At 38.6% G+C, this 2,272-nt stretch overlaps 1 protein-coding gene across 2 annotated transcripts in view; it reads right to left on the bottom strand.

Annotated features, from left to right (window-relative positions):
• LOC101849104 (protocadherin-1) overlaps positions 1–2,272 on the bottom strand; it is a 78,165-nt gene that overhangs the window by 27,344 nt on the left and 48,549 nt on the right. For both annotated transcript variants that reach the window (XM_013090361.2, XM_035973448.1), the window contains exon 4: positions 1,069–1,213. In XM_013090361.2, the coding sequence (XP_012945815.1) occupies positions 1,069–1,213 (145 nt within the window). The remainder of the gene's footprint in view (positions 1–1,068; positions 1,214–2,272) is intronic.

Genomic DNA, 2,272 nt, shown 5'->3' on the forward strand with positions numbered 1-2,272 from the left:
AGAGAGAGAGAGAGAGAGAGAACAGTGAGGGGGTGGGGGGTCAATAACAGCAGGTGCATCTCATTTGGATAGACTCGTCCTTGAAATGAACAGGATAAAAAAGCCCATGTTTAACAGCTGTCATTTCACTGTCACCTGGGATGATGGTTTTGGAATGCGAAGAGAAGATAACGGGGCATCATAATGTGTCAATAAACACAGCAAAAACATTAATTGTATTCATGAAAAACACCTTTTAAAAACTGTAGATTGTGGAAGATAGCTGGTCTTCACCGTGTTTAGTTGCCTTGAGAAACTAAACATGTTCATAATAATATAGTCTGTTCAAATTCATGTTACAAACTTTACTCATACACTCCTACTCCTGTGAGAAGTGATAAGCATCCGATTTAGTTTTGGTAAGAGTTTTACTGCACAACATAATTAGGGCATATCCGAAGATTATTCGTGCTGCTAGATAGGAACATAAAAATTGAAGAAGGAGGAGGGAAATGGGACGATAGATTTTTGAAAAGAAAGAAGAAGCAAACCACCCACTGAACATTCCTATATCAAGTCCATTTAGATCGAAAACTCCAGCGGTTAAAGCTGCAAAAGCATTAATGAAACTTAAAGCTTGGCAATTATGTTTTTTAAAAAAGGCTTATGGAGTACTGAGTGGCTTCAATATACCCACGATTTTTAAAAATCTAATGATACCAAGATGTACGTCAAGTAATGAGCTATTCTTACACAAAAGCGCGTGTGGGGATAAGCGACTAGACTGGCTCAGATCTTCAGGAAACAAACCGGGGTTGTTTTTTTTTTGGGGGGGGGTTAATTTTTTTTTTTTAGGGGACGCATAATGTACTCAGTTGTACTGTTAGAACCAATCTTTAAAAATATTATTTACATTTATTATTATAACCTGCGAGCATACGGAGTAACTTAAATGAAAGGCCATTTCAGTCAAGTTTGCAAGGTGATTTGAGCTAACTTTAAAATAAAATTGTTCAAATATAAGGAAAAAGCTTGTGAGAAAGATAACAGACGGAAACTACTAAAAAGAAAATAAAAAAGTGAACGTACCTCCATCTCCGGAAGAGCTGGTATGCCCATGACTCTCATCCTCACTTCCACCACGCCCACTATCGCTAGTTCCAGTATCGCCGGAAGATGCGTCACTGTAGCGGTCCTCGGCCTGTCGAGTCACCTCCATGAACTGATGCTCATCCTGGGCAAAAGGTGACGACAAACAAACGAGTGAACGTCAGTTTTAATAAGAGTTTCACGGCACTTGTACACATTTCGGTCTCACAAGTGTCGAAGACTGGGGGACCTACTAAAGAGTAACATATAGAAAACAGATGGAGGGGAAATAAGAACGGTAGTTGTTTCGAAGGGGAAAATGAGCAAACCACAAGAGACCTAAAGTTAAAAATCACGTAGACATGGCTAGTGAGCTTAGAATATTTTGTTATTGGGAACTGCTTGCTTTCAACGTTTGCTTTCTGGCAAATAGAGGTAACTTGTATGTTGAGAAGTAATAGACACTGTCAAGACTTAATAGAAGAAAAAGTATTAAAATAGTGTTCTGCACGCGTGTGACGACCCTTGATATCTATCTCTGATAGGCCCAAGCCAAGAGGGGATAGAGCAAGAAATACAGCCAAAATGATCAAAAAATCTAGACGATAAAAAGGAACAATTGAAAATTGAAAGAAAGAAACGTGATACTTTTCTTCATTATAGCGACAGAAAAAACGCTGAAGGAGTCAGGTATATTTCCTTACAACTGAAAATACTGTGCTAAATAGATTCCAAACCAGATTAAAACCTAACACCGCTTCAACTGACTTTGAATAATACATTATAATGATTATTTCCGAGGCACAGTAGTAAAAAGCAAAACTGATTCATGACCGTGCAAAAAACTAAACCAAAAAACTAGCCTTCAACCTGTGCACCGTTTGGAGACTCGTAAAAAGGGCTCAAACAGCCGCTCTTAACAGACATCACTGCAACGAATACGGTGATCAACTGCTGACAGAAACAGTATAAAACCTTTAATACCAGTAATAAACTCTTTGCCTTTGAAGGACGTTCACTGCCGTATTTGAATATAATTCACAGTTCACTCGATCAAATGAAAAAATGACTCATTACAAGAGTAAAAAAACAACCTGTGCTTGTTCATCGTTCTTCGGCCACTGCAATTTGCAATGCCCAGACAGTGTGAGTTCTGTATTAGCTCTTTGTTTTGTATTTGTAGGGGGGGTGGTGTTGTTGTTGC

The sequence above is a fragment of the Aplysia californica genome, unplaced genomic scaffold, assembly GCF_000002075.1.
Source record: "Aplysia californica isolate F4 #8 unplaced genomic scaffold, AplCal3.0 scaffold01240, whole genome shotgun sequence".
Taxonomy (NCBI): domain Eukaryota; kingdom Metazoa; phylum Mollusca; class Gastropoda; order Aplysiida; family Aplysiidae; genus Aplysia; species Aplysia californica.